At 36.1% G+C, this 27,187-nt stretch overlaps 1 protein-coding gene across 7 annotated transcripts in view; it reads left to right on the plus strand.

Moving 5' to 3' along the window:
- Positions 1-27,187, plus strand: part of RAF1 (Raf-1 proto-oncogene, serine/threonine kinase) — a 45,550-nt gene extending 18,363 nt beyond the window's left edge. For 4 of the 7 annotated variants that reach the window (XM_075513627.1, XM_075513625.1, XM_075513626.1 and 1 more), the window contains 17 exons: positions 1,060-1,275; positions 2,182-2,294; positions 3,358-3,460; positions 4,986-5,143; positions 6,115-6,213; positions 7,679-7,832; positions 9,395-9,454; positions 11,284-11,311; positions 11,424-11,551; positions 12,653-12,770; positions 16,699-16,783; positions 17,779-17,955; positions 18,972-19,018; positions 20,516-20,634; positions 23,048-23,179; positions 24,938-25,072; positions 26,036-27,187. In XM_075513627.1, coding sequence (XP_075369742.1) covers positions 1,069-1,275; positions 2,182-2,294; positions 3,358-3,460; positions 4,986-5,143; positions 6,115-6,213; positions 7,679-7,832; positions 9,395-9,454; positions 11,284-11,311; positions 11,424-11,551; positions 12,653-12,770; positions 16,699-16,783; positions 17,779-17,955; positions 18,972-19,018; positions 20,516-20,634; positions 23,048-23,179; positions 24,938-25,072; positions 26,036-26,176 — 2,004 coding nt within the window. In that variant the 5' untranslated portion in view covers positions 1,060-1,068 and the 3' untranslated portion in view covers positions 26,177-27,187. The remainder of the gene's footprint in view (positions 1-1,059; positions 1,276-2,181; positions 2,295-3,357; positions 3,461-4,985; positions 5,144-6,114; positions 6,214-7,678; positions 7,833-9,394; positions 9,455-11,283; positions 11,312-11,423; positions 11,552-12,652; positions 12,771-16,698; positions 16,784-17,778; positions 17,956-18,971; positions 19,019-20,515; positions 20,635-23,047; positions 23,180-24,937; positions 25,073-26,035) is intronic. The other 3 variants (XM_075513623.1, XM_075513622.1, XM_075513624.1) reach the window with 3 other exon arrangements.

The raw sequence follows: 27,187 nt of genomic DNA on the forward strand, positions 1-27,187 counted from the left end.
TTATCCTTCTGGGCATCCCAAAATGGACACTTAACACTAGTGGAGATCTTTTTTTCCACAAATTCCATTACTTTAGGTCTTCAACTGTAACAAACACCGTCGTCTTTTCTCCGTCATAAGCATGTGAACGTTTGGAAATTTAGCGAGGAGTACACTTCTCTGTTCAAAACTGTTTCAGACTTTGTTTTTGCTTAGTTTTGAATAAGATGCATTTGGAGTATAATTTGGAGTTCAAGCTGCATTGACGTTGTAATAACTGGGGAAAAAATACACCAATACCTTCATCTTTGTCCCTGAGTGTGCAAAAATAGTACTGTGTGCTGATTTGAAAGTATGTGGGGGGTTGTTCATGTCCTTGCACTGGGAGAGGTTTATGCTGAAATGTAACTGAGCATAGTGTGTGTGTGTGTTATAGATTTTTTTTTTTCCTGTTTCATACTATGTAAATTGTGATACTATTAAAATGTTATGTATTTCGTTGTATCCCAACAGTATTAAACTTGCTACCCTTTTTTAAAAAAAAAAACAACAAACCACCCCACCCCCCAAACCTCAAACCAAAGCCCCCAAATCACTGATAAAAATATAATTTCTTCAATGAATGCTTTTTATTATAATTCCTGTTGGGCCTCTTTTTCTTAACAGTACCGTCTGTGCTAATGCTTGCATGCCAGGTCTGGCTTACAGGACAACTCTTTTGGCCTGCAGCTAGCATCTAGCCACCTTTCTGAAGGCCCCTCAGGCACTGATTGTGTAAATTAACATGATGGTAAACTGCTCCTGTGACACCAGAGATGCAGTGAGAGGAATTACACGTATATTACTGATGATCTGTTTATGTGCAGAAAATCAAATGCTTTCAAGGCTCAGGCTAATTTTGCAGATGTGGGTGAACTGTACCATGTATGTGTGGGTTGATCACGTCACAAGGGAGAAGGCAGTGCAGTCTTCAGATGCTTTCAAAAGAGGCTGTGAGGTCTGTTGTCTCAGGAAGAGAAAGTACCACTTTGTAGCGAAGGATATTGTAATTTTCCCTGACTCTCAGTTTTTGTTTCTTAGACTGCATCAATGGAGCACATTCAGGGAGCTTGGAAGACTATCAGTAATGGTTTTGGACTCAAGGATTCTGTCTTTGATGGCCCAAACTGTATTTCACCTACTATCGTCCAGCAGTTTGGTTATCAACGCCGAGCATCTGATGATGGCAAAATATCAGATACTTCCAAAACTAGTAATACTATTCGTGTTTTCTTGCCCAACAAGCAGCGCACAGTGGTAAGTCTACATTACCTTTATGTGAGAAATGTTGTACTGTTCCCATTGCTAACGCTATGACGTGTATCTGGCAAGAGAAATGTCAAGCTTCGTAAAAGGTCTTATTGTGATTAAGTGTGTTGTCATCAGTTTGTTAATTCTAGAGGACGTATTTTGAAAGCAGTGTATCTGTATTTTGAGAACCTGTATTTCTCTACCTTAGTGCTGTATTTTTCCAATATACATGAGGAAGATACTTTGCTTACATATTTAACATTAAAAGACAGTAGCTGGCTGACCTAAACAATGATGCCTGTATGAAGTAAAACATGTAGTCATTTCCGTCACCATTTTCTTCACTTCGATGCCCACGGTGAAGTATGGTAGTTAAAGCTGAAGTGAAACTTCTTGAGGGAACACTTCTATTAGATTTCTTGGAGCTCAGTGTACTAATAATAGTCTTACGCAAAGTTCTCTGAAATCTAAATTAAGCCTTTTTCTATATTTAAGGTAACTCCATTTGCCTGCATTTCTATTACTTCTATAGGCTCCCTACTTCTGTGAGTGCTGTTTAAAGTCCTGTTTCACAGAAACTTAGTGATTGTAAGAAATTGAAAAGTTATAAAATGGCTCCAGAACTTCCTTTGCATAAGTACACAATAGTTACGTATATAGCAGAAAAACGTGCCTGCCTGACAGGTTGGCTTAATGTGCAGCGAGTTAAATCAGAAGGCACAGCAGTCTGTTCTTACATAATACAAGTAATTTTTATTTATCGATTTATTAACTTCAGAAGTGAACAGGTGTGCAGTTTTACTGGAACTTCTAAAGAAAAGGAGAAAAAAATGACTACCTCTTTTCCTCCCTCAAAAAAGCTTAAACAAATTCTGCAATCATTGACTAAGTTTTTTTTTCCTTTGGTCACAGGTAAATGTGCGAAATGGGATGACCTTACATGACTGTCTTATGAAGGCACTTAAAGTAAGAGGTCTGCAGCCAGAATGCTGTGCGGTTTTTCGACTTCTTACTGAACCAAAAGGGTAAGAGTCTGGAATGTTATATGTGAAACTTTCAACTAGAGAATGTAAAAATCTTCATTTTAGAATAGCAGCAATAATGCTTTCTTCCTCTCTCTTGCTAGTCTCTTTTAAAAGCACAGTTTGGTTGTGAACGCTTCCATGTTGCTTTCTGTACCCTCCTCTAGGGCAACTCCTTCATCTTCCTGGGTATTAAAAATTGTATTTTTGTTTTAAAGCTAAGTATTAAAAATGCGCAAAATTGAGGGGTACACTCAAGTGCTTGTGGCATCTTACAGAGGCTTTTGTTATACTCTGGATGAAATGATGTGATATGCCTTCATGTTTGAGGTGCATTTCTCCTCTGCATTTGTAGTTAGTAAACTTCAGTGCTAGTGTTCCTTAGCCAACTTAAATGAACGTCTCCTCTGTGTGCTCAGTTCTAAGGCTCTACATTCCTCTACAACTTTTCAATGTTTGGATTTAAATCTCACTTCAGATATTCCTTATTTTTTGTAGGACCGGGGATGCTGCTATTAAATACCAAATGATTCTTTTACAAGCTGAGGGAGTGAAGGTATCTCATGGAGTTAATACATTTAACTTCACACCTCGTAAGGCTTGGGCTTAATGCTCTTTCAAGCCTCAATCATGAGGCAGTCATTTGTGGGTTTACATCTCTGTGACTGAGTCCATTCTGGGGTCACCAGTAACTTCAGTGCTGAAGCACGTAATCCGGCTTTCATGTCACTAAGTCTGCCATTCATAATTTCTTATGTTTTGTTTATAAGGGTATTTCTGACTCCATTACAGCTTCTAGGTGTCTTATTTCAAATAACCTATATATCTAAATGACTTACATGTTAAAAAATAAACAGAAAAAGAGGTGAATCGCTATGTTTTCAAAGTTGCTTCTAATTTTTTAAGTGAAAGACACTGAAATATAGCTCACTATAAGAGGTTAGCCATACTTTTTTGTATTTGTTTTCAGTTTACTCAAGAAAACTCACAAAACATAGATCATTGATTAGGCCAGACTTCTGATCTCCGAAGTAATTTTGTTGTCCCTGTTTTCTCTTTCTTTCAGGAAAAAAGTGCGTTTGGATTGGAATACAGATGCTGCCTCCTTGATTGGAGAGGAACTGCAAGTGGACTTTCTTGATCATGTTCCACTCACTACGCACAATTTTGTAAGCTTTTCCTCTTCTGTATTTTGATGTAAATTGTATCAATTGAACCACATACTCAGTGAAAGAATGTTTTAGGCGTTATGTACCTTTTGGCTTTCTAAGCACAGGGGGGGATTTCAGAAGTGATGATTTGATTCCTTCACCCCCTACTCCCCACAAATTAGATTGGCTAAATATCAATTTGCAATGAAATGCCAGAGTTCTGTTTATGTTTAGTGATTCCTTAGTGTCAGAGACTTTAAAAGCTCACACTACGCATCTTCTTCAAAGGTCTGATGATTGCCATTTTTATTTTATATAAATATATATTTCTGTAACTGTCATATTAAGATATCATGTCTTTAAAGTCCAGAACTGGGAGATAACTCGCATTTTCAGTCTCTGGCTCATCAGTCAAAAAAGGCTGGATAACTTCGGCAGCTTCACTGGACTGTTGGTAATTGTACTGAATGTACAGGGGTGCTGTTAATTCTGCAAGGTCATAACGTTGTTTTGTGAGCTAATGCTGCCTTGTAATTTGACAGAGTGTTTTGAGGGGGGTGAAAGACTTGTAGGGGGTGAAAGATTTGTAGTTCCTCCTCAATAATGGAGTATTTGCTTAGTATAGAGCAAATAAATAGAGCTGGTTTTTTGTTTTCTTTTAACAAAGAGATAATGCCTAACTCTAACAGTTTTACCTTGCATTATTTTGTCCTTCCTGGGAAGGAACTCTACTCCTATATTCTAGCCTTTCTGTTGTTTTGTCCCAGAAATATATTGTGCCAAGTGGCAAAACTGAAGGGTTATCATTTACATCCATTAGAAAGGTTAGGATTGATTTACAAAAACTGAAAGTACCTTCTACTTTACATTTTTAGAAAACTACAAATAAAATCGTCTGCAGTTCGTCACCAGAAAACTAATATTTTTTTCTTCAGATCTGGAAGAAGCTCAAAGCTCGAGCCTTCCTCCACAGTATGCTCCGGCAGAAGAAACCCTTTGGTTCATTTTAATCTTTTTTCATATTCAGAAGCTTTAAAAAGATGTTAGATGCCATTTAAAGAAGTAGAATTTCCTTAAACTATTTTATTTACTGAGGAATTTATTTCTTATGCAAGGGGTATTGGTTAGTCATAAACACACAACAAGCATTTTGACTAATAAAAATAATGACGTGGTTCTTACGATCTGATTCTCCTTCATCTCCTTGGTGATACTAAAACAAAAAAACCAATTCTTGGCCCACCCAACTCTGTCACCTTACTGAGCACAAAATAGTGCTTTTGAATGTGACAGAACACCTCCTTTTTTTGCCCTTTTTTTTTTTTTTTTAAAAATAGTCAGGCAAACAAAGCCCTAAATGTTTGTAAGGTTTCCAACCAAACTGAAAATGTATGCAAGAATACTCAAGTGTGGCTTTAAGTTCAGTAGCACTTTGGGGGCACTGATAACATTTTAACATGGTATTTATTTATGTCAGGCTCTGAAGATGTTCATATCAGTTAATGAAGAGAAGCTTGGATTAATCATTTAATGTGTTTTCTAGGCTCGGAAGACATTTCTAAAGCTTGCTTTCTGTGACATCTGCCAGAAGTTTCTGCTAAATGGGTTTCGGTGTCAGACATGTGGTTATAAATTCCACGAACATTGCAGCACTAAAGTTCCAACTATGTGTGTCGACTGGAGCAATATCAGGCAACTTTTGTAAGGACTGTTCCTTTTCAATAGCAACAGTAATTCTCTGTGACAGACAAGGATTGTTATTTTTTAATCTCTTATCATAGAGATAAATTTGGATTGTTGGGAAGTTGTAGCTACTTTCGTCACTATACAGAACTTGTGTATTGATTTCATAAAACAGCCAGCAATGATTGTCTATTCCCAGGTGAAGAAGGCCATTTACATTAACTGCATTTTGTTCTTGCTGTAAATGTTAATATACTGGGACAAGCAAACAAAGATCTTGAATGACCAGGCAGTTGTTATAATGCCTTCTGTTTCAACGGAGTAATAGTAATTCCTCTCGCATAACACTTTTGTTAGAAGAAAAAAAGGTCGTGATTCAGTTGTTTTTTAGCTGTTGGAAGCGTGAGTGGTCAGAACTGCTACAGCTTTTGACACCCTGTTGAAAATGCATGGAATGGTGAGAAAACTGATGAAGGATAATACTTTCCTAATATTGATTAGAAAACATTGAAAATCATTATGTTAGAAGAAGTTCTTTTATGCAAAAGTGTTAAAACCTATAATTGATTTTATGTGTCTTACTCAGTGATTGTAATTTTTATAACTAAACTTGGTCATATAGTTATACGTTTTCTTATAATTACTAGTCATTAGAGTGTAGGATGACTTGTACCACTTGGTGCTACCTGGGTTTAATAGAACTTTAAAAACTTGTTGTCAAATACCCCTTCAGGAAAATCTGAAGTCTGATGTAAAATGATGTGTATCTTAAGTTTAGAAAGAACACATGGAAATTTTCTTTGGGAGTCTGAAGACATGGGTTTTAGTCATACCATACACAGAGGAAAAGTATTATGTAAAGATAGGAATGTGTTCATGAAGTTAATTATGCTGGAAAGAAACAGCCCTTTAAATTTTCAGCTTTAAAGAGCATTGTACAGGAGGTAGTGTAGCAGTTGAAATTGTAATTGTTTTTGTTGATATTTCAGATTGTTCCCAAATTCAAATATCAGTGACAGTGGTGTCCCTGCACTACCTCCCTTGACAATGAGACGGATGCGGGAGTCTGTCTCCCGGATACCTGTTAGGTAAGCTAGTATTACCTGTCATTTCTGTTTTGGAAAATACAGTTGTTTAAAAACAAAAAAACCAAAACACCCCCAACTCCTCAAAAATGGAACAATCTTATAGAAGGTTGGGATAAATGTGCAAGAAGGCAACACCACTTCATAGATAATATGTAGTGTCCTTTCTTGTTCTTAGATTCAGGCAAAACATTGATTTGGGATTTTATATTTTTAATTTTTAGTCTTAAGATTTTAAGGGAAGGTATTAAAGGTTTTCTGGAGACCTTTGTTTTCTTGCCTAAGAAAATCAAGGCTCCCTTTGGTATTTTTGTGAATGAATGTTATTTCATCTGAGCAGGTAGTATACATGTAAGGATTTGTGGCTCATTTTGCATGACTCGCATAAATAAACTAAAATAACGTTCTAATGTTATGATGACAGATAAGAGTTTAAAGAGAGAACAGTGGAAACTAAAAATATGTTCCTCTTAAAGAAAATTTGGAGACCTAAAGAGAATGTTCCTGTAGTTTTAAATGCTAGAATAAAAATTGCTTTCCTTTCAAAGGGGCCTGTCTTCTGATCCTAATTTGTGCCTGTATTCTTTTCCTTGAAATTCTAGAGGCTGAAGAGGGCAGGCCATCTTTTGTTTTTTCTACATCCCTTTGAAAAATCTTGGCCTATTCAGGAATGAGGCACAGAGCACGTAGCTGACTTGCAAATGGTTCTATGTATTTATTTATTTATTTATTTTAGTGGGATCTGCATCAGGAATTGATCTTATGTTCTCTTTGCCATCTTATTCACTGTCCAGTGTTGTTGAACAATGACTCATTAACTTGATAGTTTTTTAAGCTTTTTGTGAAGGCTGGCTGATTTCAGTTAAGATACTTGTGTGATTTGGGATAAATAAGGTTTGAGTGACCTTAACTGTGATTTATAACTCTTTGTTGAACTGGATTTTAGTGTTGGCCTCCTTTTAACTGGTATTGGGTTTCATGACTTCCTTGCTGGCTGTTCTGTGTGAACCATTGAACAGTCTTGCAGACCTTTACAAATTCAGGGCTTAGCAGTAAAAGTAGCTCCTAAGCTATGTGTTTAACAGGCTTGAATTGAGCAGTATGGTTAAATTTCACAGACCTGAATTAATCCAGCAGAGCTAGTATTTTATCAGTATATTAAACGTGATTTGATTGGGATTGAGGTTAACTGTGGCAAAATTTATAATGGCAGAAACAGACTTATGTTAAACACACTAGATAAGTATGTGAGCTGACAAGACCTTCAAGTTTTTTCATTTATTTCCTAAGATAAACTGGGAATGATTCAGCTGACTGAATAGTTTAGTTAGCCTGTAAGTCCCAACTTTTTCTCTGTTTGGAATTCTGTGTATATTGCTTTTGGACAGGTTACACAGAACAGTATTTTTCAGTTGCTGGAGGGGAGAAAATAACCACAACTTTCCCTTTTTTTGTCTTTCTTTCTCAGTTCCCAGCACAGGTATTCTACACCTCATGCCTTCACATTCAACACATCAAATCCTTCCTCTGAGGGCTCCCTCTCCCAAAGACAGCGATCTACATCCACACCAAATGTCCATATGGTTAGCACTACAATGCCTGTAGACAGCCGGATAATTGAGGTAATATTGGTAGGGAGGGAATAGCATACAGTTAAACTAAAATTGTGACTGGCCATCTGATAGTCACTGGTTGGGTTTTCTTCTTTGCTTTCTGTCATTTGCTTACTGTTTGCCTTAGTTGGCTGAGTGATAAAAAATATAGGTGACACATTTGCATAGAAAGTTAATAGTTCATTCTTGCAGTCTGTATCAACTTTGCTGAAGTTCTAGGTAGATTTTTTGGTGTCTGTAAAGATGTGGAGGAGCTTAACAATCAAGTTTCACAGATCTGAAAAGAAAATAAGCTCAGTTTTGCTGCAGAAATACTTTTAGGCATGTCTAAAAATGTTCTTTCAAACTTACAAATCTGGATTTGTTGGGGGGCTGGTGTTTATTTTAAATCAGACTACACGTACTGTAAGTCTGGATGTAGTTCTCAGAATACTCAAGTCAAAGCTTATTGCCAATATGTTTTGTGTTACACCTGTACGAAATTAACAGCAATTCTGGGCTTGTGTGCTAAAGCCATCTGTATCTGAGAATATTTCTGCTGTTACTTGCTTTCAAGTACCTTTTTCTCCCCCACCCCCCCACCCCCCTTAGACTGGCAGTAGTGAGACACAATTCTTTGAAGTCAGGCCTAAAGTGTTTGTTTTCTTTTGTTCTGTGATAGCCTTAACAAAATAAGGGAGTGGTGTGCAGGAAAGGCTTGCAGAAAGAAAGTGCTGAACTGCAGGACTTCAGAGAGAGCACTGTTTGTTGGGTTTTTGCTCTGGAATAGTTTAAAAACTCTTTGGGCCAAGCAAAAGCTATTGACTACCAAGTTCACTTGCATCTTCAGCTGGTAGTTTATAGGCTTCTGTGAAGTGTGAAGACTCTCTGAAATGGACCAGAGATGTCCTCTGGACCTTTGGTGGAACTGAAGAAAAGTGCACTGCAGCCCCATGAAGCTTTTTTTGGTTAGAAGCTTTGTGTCAGCTGGGTTTTATGGGGAAAGGTACCTTCCCTTTCTCTTCGGTTTTCTTAGGCTTACAGCCTTTTTTACTGCTTCAGAAGCCTGGCTGACCATCTTTTATGGCACAAAAAGTAATGAAGCACTCAAGAAAGAGTATATTAATTATGGAACTTTGTAGTGTGATGAGCCTTCAAGGAGACATTGCCTTCTTTATCCTTTATGCATAGCAGTAAAGACAGAAATGCTTTCTATTCTGGCTCTTCATAATATCATAGGGACGGAATTAAAATAGCTGTCATGTCTTAAAGGCAATAGCTGCTTTTCCAAAAGACTTTAAAAAAAGAAAAATTAAAAAAAAAAACCAAACCACCACAAAAAAAAGGTAGTAGAGACCTTCTAGTATGACATGAGAAAGACCACCTTAACAAACTGGTTTACCAGAGGAGGGATACTAGTGAACTTTTGGGTTTGAATAGGAATACTTACTTAAAAGTTTTACTGCGCTTAATTATCATGTATCAAACAAATTAGATTACTTTTTCTTTCATTTATCCTAACATTTAATTTAAAATTTTTTTTTCTATACTTCCTCTGTTCTTTTCTTTTATCTCTTACTGTGTTGGCCTAGAATAACAGCCTGAATGCTTCTCCCAGTTCCTGGTGCAGACGATTTTGTTTGAGGGGAAGAGTAGGTATTTTCTTGGTGCCTTTTGTTTTCTTGTGATTAACAGGATTGCTATAACTTGTAAGCCATGGCAGTGTCCACATGAAATGTTTAATCTGGAGCTGATTTGATGAAAATCCTTATAGCATGTTTATACTTAAATATTGAGGACACTAATTGGAAGAGGCAAATTGACAGAAGAGCTTAATTTTTAGCTTAGCTGGATGAATCCATACTACTATGAAATTTGGTGTGAATTTGAATAGGCTTGGACTAGAGATGCATTTGGTCACACAGTTTTTAAAGCAAACCCTTCTCAATCACATCTATTGTGTGGCTTTTTTTCTCTGGAAACTATTTTGTTGAATATAACTGTACAAACCCCTTAGATTAAGAACATGATGTACTATTTTTGTTTCACATCAAAGCAAAGGTGACAGGCTACAGCACTGTGTATGGTATTATTTGTGTTGTAAGAACAACTCCTAAAGAACACTGGTTTTGGTTCACTTTCTGTAGGATTCATAAGCAGAAAATAAAATATTCACATCACATCAGGATTGAAGCTCAAAAACCCTTTTTTCTTAAATAAGAATTATGTATACATAAGTATGAGAACAATTTTAAATTAGTTATCCGTTGCCAGCTTACTTGAAAGCAGTTCCATTCTCAGGCTGATGTACAAAAACCATCACTTGTTATTAATTTGGCTTCTTAAAGATTTTTATTGTCCTCAAAATGGACAAACGTAGTAACTTGCAAGAGTTCTTCATTGGTAGTTTATGCAGATTTTAATCCACTCAGGCGTAGACTAGAGGTACTCTGCAAGAATACTGTATATAGAGTCAAGCCTGGGAGAATGCAACTAACTAGCTAAAATGATGTATTTGATAAATGAATCTTTACTAAGGATAACCTGAGTTTAATTTGAAAACTGTATGGTGGAATGTAGGCTTGTTCTGTCCTCCTATGAAATCTTACATTTGTTATTCTACTAATTAGTTAGAAAGTTTGAATTGACTTCTATTAACTTTGACAGTGTTTAACATTTCTGTAGTGCATGTTCTTGCTTTGTACTTATACAGTACCTGGATATTTTACCTTTCCTGTATGTACTTTGGGATAATACATAGCAGGTGAGAAGTTGTAAAGTCATGTTTGTCAGAGCTTAGTTTATCTTGTGCATGGCTGTAGAATTGTGTTGTAAAGTGCCTGTGGCATGAGGTGAGAGTTGTCGCACTGTACCAACTAGTGAACTGTGTAAGAACATGCTTTTCAGATATCACCAAACTTTAATATGTGGAAAAATGTTTTGAAAGTTAGATGTTTTTGTATTAGGGCACTAGACTTTTTTGGGTTGAAATAGTACAGCAGAGATATTTCAAATGTATATTGACTTGGAATATTTTAGGGGCTTTTAAAAGTTTTCCTACTTGTAACCCAAAACCTTTTTGAGAACTTGCCCTGTAGACATACAGGACTATCACAGGAGCTATGTCCAGATCTGAAATACAAGCATGTACAAAAATCCAGTGGTGGGAATGCAGACAGTATTTCTGGTGTTTCTTCTTGTTCTGTGTCTTCCCCCCCCCCCCCCCCCGCCCCGTGTCATCGTAATAACTGTTAATATGCTGCGAATATTTTTAATGTTTTGTAAGAATTCACAAATTGCATGTTTTTTTAGCATATAGGATTCTTGTAACTAGAAAATAACCAAGCTGTCATCTTTTGGAGGGTGTTGGTCAATACTCTACCACACTTGACTGAAACTGTCAGGAATGATTTCAACGCTATTCCTGCTTGTTCCTTTATATGTTCTCATATATTTATTAACTTTATCTCCTCTGTTTTAGGATGCAATTCGAAGCCATAGTGAATCAGGTATGGTTTCCAAAAAAAAAACCAAACCACCCAAACAAAAACAACCATATAATATTATTTTGTGTTTATTTTCTGGTTCATAAATTTTTTTGTGTTTCTTTTTATATTTAAGCTTCACCCTCTGCTCTGTCTGGAAGTCCTAACAATATGAGCCCCACTGGCTGGTCTCAGCCCAAAACCCCAGTCCCAGCCCAAAGAGAGAGAGCCCCTGGATCCAATACACAAGAAAAAAACAAAATTGTAAGTATGGTAATATTTGATTTTTAATTTTTTTTCTAACATATATTGAACTAGGCTGGGAGTAATCGTGTGTTGGGATAAATTTCTGTACTTAAAAGGCAATACAAGCTGATGGTAATCTTGAATTGCTCTGCACTGTGTGTATATAATAGCAATATAATTTTGACTAACTTGGGAAAGATAGTACTATTGCCTTGTGTTATAAATAAATACCCAGAACAAAGTGGTGTGGATTGAAATTTAATTTCAGACAGTATTGTGAAATTATTTTTCAGTACAGATTAAAGGATTACCTTTTTAAATCTTTAGAGGTTGCATCTTTTTTATTCTTTTAAAATATATTTAAAGTTAGCCTTGTTATCCCTATTTGCACTGTATTGCCATAGCTTCCATAGAAAATGGATATTGATAATGCCATCATTTTCATAGTAAAGTTAGTCAAAATGTCTCGGGGGGAAGGGGAGGGAATAGATTTAACAAAATGCAAGTTTTCCCTCAAAGGCTTGATTTAAACTTGGTGGTGGTGGTGGGGGGAAGTTAGAGTAATAATGAATAATATCTCAAATTTTTTGAAGGCTTACAAGATTTAAAAATGAAAGTACAGTTGCTTAGTGGGACTCACAGTTGTTAATCACTTAAACATTTGAGAATTTTGCTCTCATCTTTTTGGTTTATTCCTTTGAAATATACAAATGAGTTCCTGAATTTTAGTATTGTAATTTTGAAAAAGTCAGTAAGTTTCTTAAGTATTTCAGATGTCTTTAAATAGTTGATTATAAAGTATTTGTTCCTCTTAAGATCTAAGATCAGGGGTTTAAGTTTCTAGGCAGAACTTAATGATAGCTTCTTAAGCAGTTAAAGCCATCCAAGAAAATGTTTTGTCTTTCGGGTTTTTTTTGTTTTGTTTTTGGTAAAAAAACCCACCACCCCTCACAAATTGAGGAGAAAAACTGAGGAGAAAAACAAAAGTCCAAAACGCAGGACAAAACCCTCAGGGTTTCAGTGCATCTTAAACTTGTAGGAAGGAATTTATTTCATGCTTGGTATGTATATATGTTTGATTAAATGCTTAGAGGAAGGCTATGTCAATTTTTGTTCCAGAGGCCTCGTGGACAGAGAGATTCCAGTTATTACTGGGAAATAGAAGCAAGTGAAGTCATGCTTTCTACCAGAATAGGGTCAGGTTCTTTTGGAACTGTTTACAAAGGCAAATGGCATGGTAAGTTCTTGACAAGTGTTACTGTCTTCTCTAAATTTTGATAATGTAGGACAGCAGTCCAGAAAAAGGTAAAATTGTTTTAATGGTGCTGTGTGCTTATCTACCACTAAAGGTACTAGGTGAGAAATATTAATTTCCTAATATTAACAGTGGGGAAATTAAGGCAAAGAACAGACATCAAAATCTGAATCTTACAACTGCCATCTACATGTTTGCTGTATTGGAGCCAACATTGTTTTCTTTATTACCATGTTCTACAACAGCTTGTTTTCTGAGCAGATTTCACTTTCCATTAGCAGGATTGAAATATCAGAATTAGCTGGGAAATTTCACAGCTTGATGTTAAATTTACCTTTTTTTTAATACCTCAGTGGCTTAATTAGCATAGTTATATTCAAGGTGACAGGGAAAGGTCATAAGGATAAATTGCTTTTACTGTGGAGTTTTTCTAAAGAAGAAATGGTTGATGTGAGAGTTTATGATATAAAGTTAGCTGGAATACTTTGAAAAGAGGCACACTGCAGAACTACAGAATTAGGTTCCAAATTCAGGACTTGTGATTTAAAAAGAAACACACACAAACCCCTCCAGGTCCTAATTTAAATAGCATTATTGCCATAAAATAAGCTGAAAAAAAAAATCTGGAAACTTATCGTCCACCCTCTATTTTTAAAGCATACATACCTGTAGGTCTTAAAGCCAAAATGTTGTCAACATCCATGGAAGGACTATTCTTATGCTAAAAGTAATATTCATGAACAGTTAAACTGATTTTCGTTATAGAAGTGAAATAGAACACAGAAATTAAGAGGAAAGATAGGTTAAGTAAGATTTCCTAAACAAGGTAATAAATGTGAATCTCTTGTTAATATACTTAAATTTCATGTTAATAAATACTCTTAATGTATCAAGAACTCTGGTTCTTCCTATGTTAAACAGAAATACCTTGAGCTACATATTTACAAAGAACTTTCAGTTGTGTGCACAAGATGGCTGTAGAGCTGTCACCTAACTTGATAAGATTCAATATCTTATTTATGGTAACTGTTTCTAGTTCTCCTCATTTCTCAGGAAAGTCGTAGTTAAATTACTAAAATTTTCTTTTTTGTAACTGTCATTTGCGGTGTGACCTTAAAGGATTTAAAGGGTTTATATTTCTTGCAAGTCTTTTCTGGTTAGAATTGAAGAAACTGGGAGTTCACAGTGCACAAATTAGTGAAACTGCAGACTTTTTTGTAGTAACCTACTCTAACAGTACAAATGCAGCAATAAAAATGTCTTGGTGAAGCTAAATGAAGTTAATTGAAGTGGGCAGATTGCTGCAAACTTAAGTAAAAATTCTATATTAAGTTAGAGGTGTTGGGTTTCCTGACATGCCCAACTATGAAGCGCTGTTTGCAATGAACCTTTGGAGAGCACCAGCGGAAGATTGCATACAACTTATACGCAAACCGTATTAGGTTTCCAATAAGCTTCCCTCATTCAGTCTTCCAAAATAACAATGTGTCAAGGACAGTCTTGCTGTGAGGAGTGCGTGTCTCGTTGAACAGGTATCTTGCACTTCCATATTTTTCCAGATTGTTCTGATGGTTAAGTACTAATTTTCATATTTGCACCACTTCTGTTACAGACCCCATTTGGATCCTGTAGTGTCCTGTAGCATGCTTCTAAATTTAAAAGGCGGAAAGAGAACCAAGGCAGTTTAAATGGGTTGGAAGACTACCTATCATAAACACTCACATTTCCCCTTTGACCCTGGTAATCAGTTCTAGGGTTTTGGTGGTTGGGGGGTGGCGGAAGCTGATTTGTCTTCAGATTGCTGCTAAACAAAACAAGTGCTATTGTGTATTTGTTTCTGTAGAGAAAACTGCTTGGGAGATGCCATCAAGCCTAAAAAAAGTGTGGCACCTGATTCAGTAAGAACAGTGTAAGGTTAAAAACATCTTTTCATCCGTGGAGCAAGGATCATAATGGAGAATATATTGAAAAATAATCTGAAAACATTTGGCCTGTAATCAGTGGATGCTGCATCCTTGCCTTGTCTTGGCATAGCTCATAGCAATATACTTGCAGGTATTGGTAGACCTTCTATTGGTCTTGCATTGTACATCAACAGGAGTTGTGGTAGGAACTGGCTACTTCAAAGCCTGTCATTTTGGTAGTCACATGAAAGTGTAATCTTTCTACCAGTTATGTTCTCCTGTTCTGGTCTGCAAGCAGAGAGATCTGTAAGTTATAGAACATTATGTGTGCTGCAAATGCGAGATGGTTCTCTTTATGAAGATGCTAGAGGATGAAATAGGGAGTATATTGCATTTACTGAAGTGAAAGGAAGATGATATAAATGTATAATAATGTGTTCAATATTTGTGCATCCTTGTGACTTCTAATTATACAGCAAATTAAGCAACTGGTAACTACAGTGGAAGACACTGCAGTTCACTCAGGGTACTGTAAAACTTTCAAGTACCAGTTTGCATATCCTTCTCATACTTTGTTGGTAACATTTTTTTAATTGAGTGGTTAGTATTCCTAATGTATTCAGTTGATCATTATATTCTAGAGACATGCTACCATATTTTTCAAATATATCTTGGAAAAGAGACCATGCTAAGAAGAAAATAATTAATGATTGCGGTAGCAGAGAAATCTGTCACTCTAGAGATTTTTTTAACGTAGGGGATGATTCTCTAATGCTAAGTGGCAGCAGCCTTTAAACCATGGGGTAAGCCTATGTTGGAGTATAGCATGTCTCAAATCTTTTTACTGCATGTGGACTAAAATTGAAGTTTCAGTTTTCCTAAGCTGCTTTTACCTTTCTGTGACAGTGTCAAGGCAAGTTTATCCCCCTCTTGAATTCTAAAATGCTGTCCACCCATAGTTAAAATGAACATGATGTTTACTACTTTTGCTGAGGAATTGGTGGGACTTGCTGTTAGTGCTCTTACTTTTGTTAGAATGTTCGGCTTCATTCTACTATTGTACCTTTTTTGAATCGGTTCGATTTTACTGTTTTCTGGATGTACACTGTAAAGGTTTTTACAACTTTATTCTCTGGAAACAGTCTCTAAACAGATAGCACTGAATCATCATATATTCCTCTCTGTATTACCCTTTAACAGATACTGAAATTTAAAGCGAGCAGTGGCACTGAAAGCAATTCAAATGAAGCTTTTAAGTAAATTTTATAATGTATTGGCTTAAAGAACAGTAAGATATTCTGCTTACTGTAGTCCCCAAATTTGTTATTGAAATATTAAAATCAGTTATCTCATTCATGATTTTTCTGCTATTCCTGAATAGAAAATTTATCCCTCCCATTCCTGAAATTTAGCAGTATTTAAATCTAGGAAGTTTGTTTTTTAAATAAAGTTTATATTAAAAAAGAATGTGTGTGTATATATACATATATATGTATATATAAAAACTTTTAATATATCAACTTAATTATATAAAAATACAAAGGTGTAAATATATATGTGTGCTAAAGCTGGATAGAAAATGGAAAGCGATGAAACTTTGGATACTGTTTGAAAGCTGAGAGACTGATGTGACCGTGCTTGAAATAATGTGCTGAGAACGCACCTACACTAGAATACCTTCCTTCTCAACAACTGTTTGAGATTTTAGTAGCTTTGTATCCTGCAAAAAGCATACATGTAGTTCTAGCCAGTCATAGCTGTTAAAAAATAGAAGGGAAGCATGTGAACAATTAATGACTTTTTCCATTAAACTGAAATTCAGGTAAATGAATTGCTTGATACAACAGAAGTTATATGTCTGCAGGAAAATCTTAACCTAGAGGTGTACAGTGCACAGTACTGTGCACAAATAAGGAATTTTAAGTATACTGTATGTTAATGTTATTTTGGGGAAAAAAAAAAAGCAGCTGCATTTTTAGTAACTTTTATGGTAAATGTATTTTCAGGGGATGTAGCAGTGAAGATACTAAAGGTTGTAGATCCAACCCCAGAACAGTTCCAGGCTTTCAGAAATGAAGTGGCTGTATTAAGGTGAGTTGGTAGTTTCATTGCTAAATTCTGTTATTCCAAGAGACTACTTCTCCTTTAAGCTGTCTTGCCCAGTAGTCTATGTTTGATAGACACAAAAAGCAGATCTCCAGAGAAGATGAATAAAAAAGAGAGCATATAGCGATACTTCTGAATATTGTTGTGGAGCTGTGAGACAGCAATCATAATACAGAGTATTTCAGTGGTTCTTTACTGTTTCTGAAAGTCATTTTTTCAGATAAATAATACTAATGTCCGTAACTGTTCAGGTCACATTTGGCCTGCAGTAAAAGGTGAGGATTAATAAATTCTGCCATAATTCTCATCACTGGACAGCATACTTGAACTGTACCTTTTAAAATGGCAGTGTAATTACTTTTTTTTTTAAATGTATGCTCTGATCTACATAACTGTTTTCTGCTTTCAAATACTGTTTTTGTAGTGTCCAGTTAACTGTCTGTAATGTTAATCCTGGAACTGAACCAGTTGGAGTATATCAGAACTATCTTCTCATCTGTTAATTCCTTCACAGTTTATAATGACCCTTTAGTTTCCTGTTGGATTTAGTCTTCTATCTAAAGTTGTAACTTTTTCACAACTTTCAGGGTGATTTCTGTTATTCCAATAACTTTTTCTAATACCACTTGCAAGCATGAATGTTGGTTACTAATTTCAAAACCCTTGAATTTTCATGACATCTTTTTCTTAAAGGTTGATTTTAAATAAATTCCTTGGAACTAAAAGGAAGTATTTTAACTAAAAAGCAGAAAATAAGCTGATTTTATTTAAAAATTATAAATTGGCAACTGTAGCATATTTTTATTATTTTTAAAAACAAACTTTACATGCACATCCACTTAGCAAAAATTTTGCAGGAAGCTTATGTTTTTGGACTCAAAAGCTGAAATATGTTCCTTCAGCCAGGGATGCATTTTTAAAAGAACTTGAAAACATTTTTCATAATGGTAATAATTTTTCTCTCTGCTACTTTCTATTAGGAAGACTCGGCATGTTAATATTTTGCTCTTTATGGGCTACATGACTAAAGATAACCTGGCCATTGTTACACAGTGGTGTGAAGGAAGCAGTCTGTATAAACACCTGCATGTTCAAGAGACCAAGTTCCAAATGTTCCAGCTCATCGATATTGCTCGGCAGACAGCACAGGGAATGGAGTGAGTAGGATAAACAGTGCTGGTTATTTTCGTTCTTGGAATGGTGTTTCCCTTCTCTTCTCCAAACCCTAATACGTGGAGTTACTGCGCTAAAATAGTAACGGGTCAGAATGCGCAAAATCTTTACTTGGTATACCAGCCTTAATTCAGCACTGTTGTATGCATTCTTACTTTCATTTAGTATTTCTTTTCCCATAGATTCTTGCCTTAGTTCATGTTAGACCACTAGTCACTTAAGAGTCAGCTTTTCTGTATTTTATCTTCTTTTGTAGCTTGAGGTCTTACTGTAGTGCACTAGATGAGATCCTATTCTAAACACAGAATTAACTTTTTTTGTTCTTCCCTGTGTTACTTACTATAACATTGCAGTGTTTAGCAAACAGTAGTTTATACTCATGGTGCTCCTGTGAGATGAGAGGATGGCTGTTCCTATTCTACAGCTACAGGGCTTGCACACGCAGATGTATTTTGGAAGCATTCTCCAGATGTTTGAGTGGATACAGTAACCACCTCACTTCTCTTTCAGAACATGTTATAATGTTCGTAGCATAGAAGATGCTGACATTGGCTGACGCTGTTAGTGCTCATCCATTTTGTAGATCAGGACCCAGGTTTCCAGTCAGACACCCAGAAAACTAGGGACATGTATTGTGACTGCAAATGAAAGCAGTTTGTAAAAAGTAAACCTTAGCATAGCATACAAATTTCATGCATACGAGGACAGCACCCAGTTTTCTAGGGCATTATACGGTTACATAACAATGGTGCCACTCTTTCTTTTCCTGAGATTTATTTACTGCATTGCTTCCACTTTAATGCATAAGGCAGTAGTCGTCAGCTAGCGCTTGCTACGTTTCTCTTTTCCCAAAGTAGATGCATCCTGTAAATTGACTAAAGCAAGAGGTCTGTGAAATGGTTGAGTATTTAATAAACTGTCAGTGTCTATCAGTAAATCGAAAGGCTAAGTTTATGTGAACAGCCTTCATAATGTCACTTTTCTGCTTTTTCTTTCACAGCTATTTACATGCAAAGAATATCATCCACAGAGACATGAAATCCAATAGTATCCTTTCCTAACTTAATCATATTTCCTTTCATGTGAGAGTGATTTGTTGTTAATATGGAGCTTTTTGGGGGGTTGAATTAGCTCTTTCAACTGTATATAACAACGAATGAGTAATTCCTATTGATGAGTAAGAAGTTACTTTTTAGCAAGGACTTTCATAGAACATATGTACTTTCTTACCAAACTGTTGTGATAAAGATGAAAAAAGACGTGCAACAGTTGCGCTCCAAAAGTCTTATTTTACTTAAGTGGTGTTTATGCAATTCTCTGTTATCCAAATGCTGTATTGGAGAGAAGCTGCACTCTTTACTTGATGGGAGATATGTGTGTGTGTGCGCATGCTGGTGTATGTGTGCACATGTGGGTTTTGTTACTGTTCCCATATATTTTTAATACATTTAAAATGCTTTCATATGACTGGCAGAAATGAAGCCAAAAATCTTACTTTAAACTCAAGAAAAGGCAACCTTTTACCACTATATTTCTTGCAAAAATGCAATTTTAGTAATGCATATGGAGTAAAAATATTGTGAACTGATGTCTTTTGCCTTTGAAAATGCCTGCTTTTGAAATTGCCAAGAGGAGCAGCCATTGAGCTAGCAGCATAAATTCTAACTTCCTTTCATAAAATGTGAACAGAATGTTTGCAAACGTCATCACAAAAAATACACCAAATTCAGTAGTTCCATAATGTAAGGGAATTCCCATTTTCAGTTAAGCTAGAAGAATAATCATTTTAGTATATAGGAGGTCAGGAGTTTGTGATTCTTGATAATGATGACCATATTTGGTGAAATAAATTAATTCTTCTCCTGACATGGAAATGAGAACTAGGAGTCTGTCATGTTTATATTTCTGAATCATCTTTTTCAACTTAAAACATTCTTCAATGAAATTGTAAAATGGTATCTTCTTAAAATAATCCCAACAAAGAAAGTGCTGGCTATCAATCTTAACAGACAAATCTATTAAGTAGATAGATTACAAACAGTACAGATGTGTGTATTTCCAGTTGAGATAGTTAAATCATAGTTAAATCTCAGGTCTGCCAGAGAGCTTTATGTAAATAGATTTGATTTTGATACTTGTTTCTACTTGTAATTGTTTTTTCTTAGTTTTCTTTTTTGAGTTGTGATGACTTCTATGTTGCTTCCCTATGTGTCTCTTGACACTAGTTAAGTATCTGCAGTCATTGATGTTAATTAACACAGGTGATTTCTATCCTAACTCACCATAAAGATAAAAGTACAAATAATGCTGAAATGTCTGGTCTTGTTTAGTCTTAAATGTTAACGCTGTAAATATGGATGCCATAAAATTACTTTTCCTCTGTTTAAGATACAACTTGTAGCAGGTTTAAAAAAAATAATCATCAATATTCTTGGATAGCTGGCTTGCATTTGTGATAACCTAACCAGGCACTTTGTAATCATGTCAGAAAATTCAGAATTGTTTACTCAAGTTTTCTACAGAAATTCTTTAACAAATGTTTAGATATATTTCTTCATGAAGGCCTCACAGTGAAAATAGGAGACTTTGGTCTGGCAACTGTAAAATCCAGGTGGAGTGGATCTCAACAGGTGGAACAGCCCACTGGTTCAATCTTGTGGATGGTGAGCAAAACATTTCACTGCTTTTCAATAGCTGGCTTTCATTCTGTTAATATATGTTGTCTCAGTTGAACACTATTTTAAAGCTTTATGTGTAAATGAATCAACATACGCTGTTAGTACTGTGTAGACTTTTATTCCAGTTCTAGGACAAGTTAAAATTGAAGAATGAAGTGCTGGAGTGCTTAATTGTCCAAAGTAGACACCATTCACCTAAGGATCCTCCATTTGATTTTTGGGGTTATTTCAGATATTTAGGGCAGAGACAGGGCTGTCAGTGGAACTGCAAGGAGCTGTTCCGAGGGAAGAGGAGAGCCTTTCTTCTGCCGTAATCCTGCCTTTCCCCAAATGGGCTTGTCTCGCCTTTAATCTGCTTAGTGGTGGCTTTGTGGGATCGGTGAGACCCTGTCTTTCTCTACATTCTTCATTGCGGTCTCTACTTCCCCTGCTCCCTGCCTGGGACTTGGCAACATCCCTTCTCACACACGCTTGCTGATCGCGCGTTTGGCAGCTTTGGCAGGTGACTGGGGAAAGGATAGGGAGTGCTTCTGGAAGTACAGGAACGAGTGCAATTCATCTTTGGTACTGTGGTAAGATGTTTCATATATACCAAGATATTGCTGTTAGGCCCACTACTGCTCCTTACCCTGCACCCGATAGTTGCGGTAGGTTTTGAGGCAGCTCAGGACCGTAGCAGATCAGTGTCGCTTTATATACTGAAGTTCTCAAGTTCTACTGGAAAGTTTATGGAGTTTCTTTTGGAAGTGTTACTGCAAAGTCCTTGTCCGAGAGGACGTTCCTAACAATTGCCTTTAACTTCTGCCAGAACTTAAAAGGCAGTTCCACAATTCTCCTTCCAAAAATCATCTGGAGAAAATCAATTTAGTAATTTTTCAAATATGCGACTTCAATAAATAGAAAGAGTGGAACAGTGCCTGTTAGCAGGTTAAAAAGCATCATTAAAATTGTGCAAGAATGTCTTAAATTTAGCACTCGTATTAAGTAAAATATTTTGCTGAAGTTTCACTTGACCCATTTTTGTTGATGCAGTTTACTTAAATTCAGCATGTAGACTGATCTATTTTCTCCCTGCCAGGGTAGGGCACGCAGCAACATCTGTGGCATGTACTTCAGGGAAGTGTAACCAAATAAAAATGACTTGCTGAATGCTACATATTAGTACGTTTTAAATCTTTCAATATTTAGCACTGAATAAGCCGCAGGTGTTACTTGAAACAGGTTTTCCTTCTAAAAAATTATTCTTTGTTACTAGGCTTGCAGCCTTCATACCTGTAGGCTTGCTGCAGGTATTTGTATTTTGAGAAAGGTCAGGAAGCATTCATTGAGAATTTCAGGATGCTTGGCCAACATTTGTTTGTGACACATAACTCCACAAATCACCTGAAACAAAGTTACAAAAGCAGAAACAGTTTTTGCTTTTAAAAAAACAAAACAAAACAACAACCAAACAAACAAAACCCCCCAAAGCCAAAGCTTTTTACAGCTTTCCATAAAAGGTTTTAAAACGAACTTACCTAATAGTATGCCTATATATGTGAAAGAGATCTTAGGAAAAAACCCTGCATTTTTGCCTTTTGCCGTTTTTTTTTCATTTTAATCCTTTATAGACCATCTTTGCTGAGTTGTCATTACGTAGAAGGCGAGGTTGATTCTGTTTCCTTGAAAGTTGATAAAATCTTACTGAGTTTTTGTTGTTGTACTGTTGTACTTTAATTAGTGCTTTGCTCAGTAATTCTGAGGGACTTCTTCAGGGGAAAAAAAATATCTTAGTCAACAGGAAAGATATTTTGATAGTTTATGTCTTGTTTTATTAAATCATTCAGCATTGTTTCTTTTAAGTTCTTTAGCTTTGTAATTTTGCTTTGTTTTGCAAAGATTCAAGAATTCTCTTGCATTTCTTCCCCGATCTTCAATATATGCTGTTTCGTATTTGGCTTTCACATTTCATGTAAATGTTTTGGTATCAATTTTACAAGAGACTAAGTCTGTATTAGAATTTTACATTTTTCCTGTTTAACATCGATACCTATTTAGGAACTGATGGTGAGAGACTCAGACTCAGTTGTATGTAAGATGTAACAAAAGTCTATATATATTGCAAACTGGAATAATAATAATTTTTCTAATGGTAAATGCTTGTTGAATTAAAGCGTTGCTTTTTTGTTTACTTGCAATTGTATTGATTTTTTAAAATAAGATGTAGAGTAGCACTGCCTGAACTTTTCCAGAGCCTTAGGTAAAACCCATCAAAGGTTTTGAGGTATCCTTTGTTCGCTAATTTTTGGTTGAGCTCGCTCTCTCTGCTTTCCAAACATTTTCCCCTTTTCTTGTCCTTTCTGTTTCTAAGTTCTATTAATATTGCTCATCATTTGTTTCTTTTTTCCTCCTTCTGCAGGCACCAGAAGTGATACGGATGCAGGATAGTAACCCGTTTAGTTTTCAGTCAGATGTCTACTCTTATGGAATAGTATTATATGAACTAATGACAGGAGAGTTGCCATATTCCCACATAAACAACCGAGATCAGGTACGAAACATTCTGTACAATACTGAATTTTATTTCGGGGCATAGTACATTTTGTTGTCCTCGAGGAACGTAAGATAAAGACAAATGCAAAACAAGAATTGAAATGTTGTTTACAATATGATTTGTTTCAGCAGTAAATCTGTGTAATTGAATCTTTACTTAAATATTGACAGTGACAGTTACTCAAAGGAAAAAAAAAAATCTTTTTTATAAACATTTTAAGTGCTCTGTTAATTTATTCAAATGTTAAAGCTTTTGCTACATCAGTAAAATCTTGGTTTACATATTTGTGGTTATGTGACATTTCCCTTTTGATGTCAAATGTGCTGTTCTTATATCAGTAAGATTGGATTCTGTGCTTTTTACAAAGTGGAAAAAAAATAGTGGCTATTGTCAAACCTGTTAGTATTGAATGTTAGTTCATGTTGATTTAGTCTTTACCAAGTTGTAATCTTACCAAGTAGTTAACCAATAATTATAAAGAAGTGCATTAAGGACAGAAACCTCAACTGTTCTCTTGACATGAATGCTTTTTCTGGCGTAGCAAGCGTAGAGCTAACTCATTCTGTAGGGCATGACTTCAGACTGTTGTATCTTTGTTCTCTGTTTTGCTGATCCTCAGCTGTGGTTTGTGTTTTTTAAAATTAAGATCTAATAATGAGCAGTGCGTGTGTATGGGGAGAAACTAGTAGATTTTTGCCCCTATTATAGTCTGTATTCCAAGTAGAAGAGGCCAGTTCTGTTAAGTTAAGGAAGTTTTTTTTCTTATTTTTAAGGTTGTCTACAAATTGGGATATTGGAATGTGTTTTAATTCATAATACTGAAATGATATGCAAGCTTTAATAATCATTACTGTTACAAAACATGCGACACTTGCCCCTCAAGTAAGTTTTCCAGGGAGGGGTAGAATATTTCCTGGAGAACAACACTTGAGACCTTATTTTAGCAACATTATATTGACCTTCTTTTTTTTTCCTGAGACAACATTAGTTGAAAAAGAAACAATAGCACAGTTCATTCTGTTTACCCCTCCTCCCCACCGTAAAACCCTCAAACAAACTCCCCTCAAGCAACCAAGCCTACCGCCATTTTACCAGATAATAGTCTTACCAATACTAAATGGTCAACTATTAATGTTACTGGAAGTCTGATGAAAATCCTAAACAATGACCATATTAACTTGAACTAAACCACTGATTTCCAACACTAATTACGTCTTTTATTGTTTGTCACAAAACAAAACAAACCCCATGTCCTTTTTTGCTGCATTAGTTATTATTAGGTATGATATCTCTTTCACATTAGGTATGATATCTCTTTGCTAGCTGTACATCTCCTTTTGCAGCATGTTTTACAGTGATACCTGAAAGCACAGTTCCACTGATGGATTAAGCTGTTGTGCCAAATCGGCTGGCTGCTTCTAACTGCTCAAATTGAGGATCGTTTGTGTAGCCTTCAATTGAAGGAAACTGCCATGTCACGTCCATGCCATGTCGTATGTCCTGTTCCATTCTGAATGCAATAGTGCCTTCACTTGTTGAACTACAACCCGCAGTGTCACTCTGAATTAATCATGTCTTCCATTATACAAAAGCAGGGCCATTGTTTTGGTTAACTAATTTGGAACAATCTACAAGTATCTGCCAGTGTGTGTGCCTTTGGTACTCGTGTTTAATCACTTTGGGATGCTAAAGCTATCAAGCAGTGAAAAGACTTTTACAGCTTTGGTTTTCAGCTACTTGCTGCTTCTTTTTCAGATAATTTTCATGGTTGGCCGAGGGTATGCTTCTCCAGACCTCAGTAAATTGTACAAGAACTGCCCCAAAGCAATGAAGAGGCTTGTAGCAGACTGTTTGAAGAAAGTTAGGGAAGAACGACCTCTGTTTCCACAAGTAAGTGTGTTTTCTGCATATAACAGTTTCAGAGGATGTTATAAATAGCCATTAGCACACAAAACATTCTATGGGGATACAAGCTTTGGTTGAGAAACTGAAGGTAGACGTAGGAATAAAGTGCAGCCTGCTTCCTATTTTTGTCTTTATTCATATGTGCGTCTTTCATAACCCAGCTCCCTTAGGCAGTTCGTAATTCTGATTGTATGTAATTCCTGTAAAGGTCATTAAAAACTATCATGCATGCAGGCTGAAGCAGTGTTAGACTAACGCTACAGCAATTTGCTTTCAACAGCTGACCCATTTTAGAGATAAGCAAAAAAACCCCAACCCCTAACCCCACAAAAATCAAATCTATCTTTGTATTTAAGTTTTATTTTAGTGTAGGTTTGAGGGAAATGAGAGACCATTCCTCCTTTCCTTCCCCACAACTATCAACAAGCAAACAAAATGCCCTGGGGGATTTAAATGCATGTGGCGATTTTTGGTATTTTTACAAAGGATACTTTACCTTTTCCTGCCACTATGAGGATGATTTCTTATACTTGTTAAATAGCTGGAATTAAATATCAGCAGATTTTGGAAAAATAACTTCTTGCTATTACAATCAAGTTTGACTTTTGTTGTTTAAAAAGTTCTTTCTAAGCGTTGTTTTCTAAACAGACTATTAGGCAGAAGATGCAATTCTTTCCCTGGTACTCTGTTGGAGAACTGCATAGATGCTTGTTAATTGATCATAATGCCTGTGAACTAATGGAAAGCATCCTGCCAGCCTCTGAAACTCAGACTCCTCATAGCAATGGAACTGTATGGCATATTCCTAGCATGGTGTTTTCAGTGTCTCCACATGGGATACTGTTGCTCTTCAGGATATGCTTAAAGCCATAATAAATGAAGGTTTAAGACTTAAAAGACAAGCAGCTCTAACAAGCCTTCTTTTCATTTTATGTGTGTTTCCCTCAGATACTGTCGTCCATTGAATTGTTGCAACATTCTTTACCCAAAATCAACCGGAGTGCTTCTGAACCGTCTCTGCATCGTGCCGCCCACACAGAGGACATAAATTCATGCACGTTAACATCCACAAGACTACCCGTGTTTTAGGATCGTGCTCCCCTTCCCTGGTTCTCCCCAACAGTGGGAAAAGAACAGAAGTAACAGAAGTTGTGCTTTTAATGCCTCGGTTACAGGATCAGTGCCAGCAGGATTATCTGCGTCCCAGTTTTAAGAACAAGCTGCTAAGGATTTCTGCGGTTCTTATCCTGCAGGGACACAGCTCCACATTGCCTTTTTCTACAGTTTCTTTTACTGGGATACTTAACAGACTATAAATCAAGAGATCTATTACTATTTTTTTAATAGATGCACTTGAGCCTTATTTTTCCCATACCCAGAAGCAATGGATGTTTCTTTGGCAGCGTTTCTGGATTGATTTGAATCTGTTGATAAATTGGTATTTTTTACAGCAAGGAAGGCTTGCCTCGGCATTTGAGGAAAGATGACGCATTATGGTGCTCCTTGGTTGCCCCATGCCATGTGCCACTTCAAGTTGGGGGGGTTTTGCCTGAAATGGGTATCTGCAAACCAGACTGAGGGAAGAGGAAAAAACGTTCTGGAAATCAGCTCCTGCCTAAGAGCTTTCATCAAGCCAATGAAATAAGTTAAAATGCTAATTCAACACAAAATAGTTTTGCAATAGTTTTGCACATAGAAGAAAAACTCTTGCAAAAGAATGGAATATATTCTGAACTGTACTGCTCAGAGAAGGAAGCTAGCCAGTCTTGCTATGGTCATCTTCAGTAACTTAAGCAGCTTACTTGGTACTATTGACTTGTTCCTTGCAGCCCAATGAGGTGGTAAGTGTGGAAAGACAGGCTTTTGTGGCTGAGAAAAGGCTAATTAACATTATCCGTATACTTCTGCAAAATGAGCATAGTCTTCATCCCATCTGAAGCTGTCGTCCAAGAGATGCACTATCAAGAGGAAACTGAGCATATACAGTTTTTCTTGCTGATTTGGGTTTTAATTTTGTTTTTATTGCTCCTGAGAAAATGCATTTATTGTAAGCCAAGGTTCCTCTGATTATCTTATTTTAATAAAATAAATTAAATTTTA

Source organism: Mycteria americana, chromosome 11, assembly GCF_035582795.1.
Source record: "Mycteria americana isolate JAX WOST 10 ecotype Jacksonville Zoo and Gardens chromosome 11, USCA_MyAme_1.0, whole genome shotgun sequence".
Classification (NCBI taxonomy): Eukaryota; Metazoa; Chordata; class Aves; order Ciconiiformes; family Ciconiidae; genus Mycteria; species Mycteria americana.